The sequence below is a fragment of the Frankliniella occidentalis genome, unplaced genomic scaffold (genome assembly GCF_000697945.3).
Source record: "Frankliniella occidentalis isolate FOCC.00 unplaced genomic scaffold, Focc_3.1 Scaffold633, whole genome shotgun sequence".
NCBI lineage: Eukaryota > Metazoa > Arthropoda > Insecta > Thysanoptera > Thripidae > Frankliniella > Frankliniella occidentalis.
Window position 1 is genome coordinate 51,812 of NW_026267748.1, and position 3,886 is coordinate 55,697.

The 3,886-nt window shown below is 38.3% G+C and overlaps 1 protein-coding gene across 4 annotated transcripts in view; it reads right to left on the reverse strand.

The window, feature by feature from the left end:
• LOC113215113 (uncharacterized) overlaps positions 1-3,880 on the reverse strand; it is a 6,730-nt gene extending 2,850 nt beyond the window's left edge. Inside the window, exons 1-3 of one of the 4 annotated variants that reach the window (XR_008012190.1) lie at positions 3,601-3,880; positions 978-1,293; positions 705-892 (exon numbers count right to left, since the gene is read on the reverse strand). Coding sequence is in view for 1 of the 4 variants with exons in the window: in XM_052275460.1 (XP_052131420.1) it covers positions 705-892; positions 978-1,293; positions 3,601-3,624 (528 nt within the window). In the remaining 3 variants the exon portion in view is untranslated. Of the gene's footprint in view, positions 1-8; positions 893-977; positions 1,294-3,600 lie in introns of those variants that run through there. The other 3 variants (XM_052275460.1, XR_008012192.1, XR_008012191.1) reach the window with 3 other exon arrangements.
• Between the last annotated feature and the right edge of the window lie 6 nt (positions 3,881-3,886).

A 3,886-nucleotide genomic window follows, 5' to 3' on the forward strand; every position in this document is an offset into this window, starting at 1 on the left:
ATATGATACAATTGTACAAGAGAACAATACAAAATATTAAGATACAAACAAAATTATGGTTTCCATCAAGTTATGAACTAGTCATTTTCAGTAATATTGCAACTGGGATTCAGTCAAAAAGAGAACCAGATATAATCTTTGGGTCATTACAAGAATAGCTGCAACATTCAACCCTTCATATACATGATTCGTTGATGTTAACACTTAAAATAGAATAAAAAAATACTTGGGTCGTAAATAGGATCCATTATTACTCCACAAATCGACGGCTCCCTCCTAAAGAATACGTTATGTACGATACGTCTCTAAAAGATACGTTATGTGGAGTACGCGTCTAAAAGATACTATCTGTTTTGAGCTTTCTTGCAGCACATTTTCGGCAGCCGTTTAGGATCAAAACGGGGTTGAAATGTGGTGCATCAATGGTTTCAGATGACAGTTCAAGTCCCCATCTGCATATTTCAGCCATTGGAACAATTGGTTTGAACTTCTATCAGATGTGGATCGCCTGCCAAAACTGACCTCCTGATAACCTCAAAACTAGTAGTATCTTTTAGAGACGTACAGAACATAACGTATCTTTTAGAGACGTACCGTAACGTATTCTTTAGGAGGGAGCCGTCGAAATATCTTCAACAAAGAAATCAGTCATAAAAAAAAAATAAACGGAACAAAATAATCATAATTTCTTCACAAATGTATACCTAAGATTGATTGGAAGTATCTTTAGAGGAACCAGATTGATTTAGAGGTTTGTCAGTGGATGATGCATCGCCGTTTTCTTCATCCTTGCTCTTGTTAGCAGGTCCCTCATTGCTGCTGTTCAGGCTATCTTCAAAAACAACTTCTGGGATGTCCTCCCAATTTTTATATTTGATTCTCATGTCAGGACCTGTAAACGCAAAACATTGCATCACACAACAAATTAAGATATACAGATAAAGAAGCTGCAAGAATAAATAAAGAAAGTAACTTACTGTCTTCAAGCATATCCATTCTAAAACTGCCATCATTCATTACTTCGCGAAAAGCAACAAAGGGATAAGCTTTCTTCTTGATGTCTGCCTTGAAGTGTTCGATATCTTCAGGGTCCAGCTCTTTCAAATATTTGGTTGGCAACTGGACCTTCCAGCAGACATTCTTGCTCGTCCTTAGATGAGCCAACTCGCCCGAACCATACTTCGTGGTGTGAATCAAGTCGTACATTTGATATGCCTTGTTTAGTTCTAATTGCCTCATTGAACAAAATCCCGTGTGGGTGGCATTCTTATGAGCAAACTTCTTGTATGGACTCTGCAACAACAAAAATATACTGGTGAGACAAATTATTGAAGCAAGAATTGTCACACCCGATGGAGTAACGCAGTACGTTATAGAAAAAAAATACTCTACGAAAACAAATGTGTGATCAACCCTAACAAAATAATGACTATAGCTTAGTTAACACTAGAACTACCGGGATTTTCGTATACCTAGATCTACCGGAGGGGTCATTTTGACCCCTTAGTGCTATTCTGCCGTTTGAGCTGTTCAAAGACTGCGGCTTTGGTTACACAACTTCTATTTTCGATATTTTTGACCCTTGATGCAGTATTTGGACCTACGGGGGTCCCTGTGTGGGGGTAGGTAGGCAACCCGAAAAGGAGGAAATGCAATTTTTCACAAGTTTGACAGATTTTTTCGCAATTTTTCGTTTTGTTTCGGGTAAATTGCATAGGATTACAATGAGAAACAATTATTCTCAACATTTCAGCATAGCCTGTGTTTATTTTAGGCTGACCAACAACCGTAAACACCGCAAATACGGTAAGTAATTCTGAAACTTTGGTTCTGCGAATAAATCAGTATACAAATTTCATGCAATAACAGTCGTAATAGACCATTTATCAACCTTTTTAACCTTTGTTCGACCATGGAACGCGTTTTCAGGACGACAGAACCGTTGCGAATGCCTCACAAGTATTATGTAAGGAAAACATGATTTTGTGATGTGCGGGTTGCCTACCTATGCTGATAGAGGTTCAAAATTGTCACACGACCAAGCGGAAGTCAATACTTACCACACAGAACAACAATAGCAAGGTTTAAGTTCAAAAACCTCTCGTTAAAACCATCAAAGCCCTCGAAAACTAATACAGGGGGTCAAAATGACCCCTTCGGTAGAGCGAGGTATATGTTATAATATCTCCTAAAGTTTTTGACGCACATGCCTGATTTTTCGTGTCAAAGCGTATTTTGGTGACCCATGAAAAGTCAAAAAGTGACGGGTCGGTAGAAAAAAATTTTGATAGTTCATTTGGCAATTTAAAATCAAAAGGGGTCATTTTGACCCCTCCGGTAGTTCTAGTGTTAAACGCCTTTCTAAATTAAAGAAATACTGCAATTGTAATGTAGCTCAAAGTAGACTTAGATTAACGTATGTGTTAAGATCTTTGTAAGAAGAGGTAAAAAATCTTAGCAATATAAACAATACTTTTCACATGAAGTTAAAATCAGAAGTCTAGTGCACTGGTGTAAATCCCATCAGAAAATTTACCTTGAGGAAAAATACGATCAAAAAAGGTACGATCAGTTATTTGTCCCCTGATAGAAAATGGGACGTTCCTGATAGTTTTTGGCCTGATGGTATTGTTCTGATAGTAAAGTTGGGCTCCGATGGTAATTGCGTTTTGATGGTTAGTATACTAATGGTAAATGTCCTTGATGGTAGCATCTTTGGTGGTGAAGGTGAAGTCAGCAGCGGGCCGCCGAAGGGTCAAGATTCCACATCACCCGTGTAAACTTTCGGCGCTGAGCACAATGGTGGTATCAAAATTGACCTACCTTTAGCCGTTCTCCTAGAAATCACAGGGTGATAAAGGTGATTTTGTTATTATGTGAGCAAACGATAAAGTATGTGATCCTCGTACACCACAAAAAGCCGTTTTACCGTGCGACACATAGTTTCGTCAGGCCAATTATTTGCTTGATCGAGGCGATCAGGAAAACATCATTTTCTGATGGTACTAAAAGGAACTATCAGAAAATGTCAAATAACCATCAAAGATGTTTCTACGATCAGAAAATTACCATCAGACCTAGAAATTATCCTGATGGTTTATACACCATCAGAAATTTTACGATCAGGGAAAAAATACCATCAAAAATTTGAGATAATACCATTAGGTTTTGAAGGAACGATCAGAAACTAACCATCAGAAACCGAGAAAACCATCAGAAACCTTGGATGCGATGAGGAATCAGGGCACTGCGATCAGGAAATCCTGATGGAATTTACACCAGTGTGATGCATTGCACATTGCACAACGGAAGCGAAACTAAACTTATACACGTTACTGATACATAACCAAGAACACCACTACAGGGAATCAAGCAAGTAACACTGAATTGAAATTTGATAAATTAAAATCGTGCCAGAGTCTACAACGTAAGTGACAGTGCAACTACTATTAGTGATAGTGAAAAATATTGACACGACAAGACAAGAAGCGCAAAACCATTTCCACAGGCCATGTGGCCTTTGAACGGACAGAATGAAAAAAAATACACTGAACGATTTACATATCATGAATGTCCCAATAAAACATTCAGAACACTTACATCTTTCTTGTTCTTGTCAGACATTATGGATGAGATTGGGTGGATGAAATTGCTGACGGGTACGGGACGTCAAAGGAGGGCAGGAGCACCCGGCAACGCAACAGAAACGGAAATGGTTGGAATCGAGAGAGGACTGCCGTTGCCGAGCTACAAACAAAAGACAACGCAAAGTATGTTCTAGAAGATCGTCATGCTTTAATTTCCGGTCAATTCAAAATACAAAGTAAAACAAGCCTAAAAGGATCAACAAGTCATTCATATTGCATGGAATTTTTATCTTTAATTT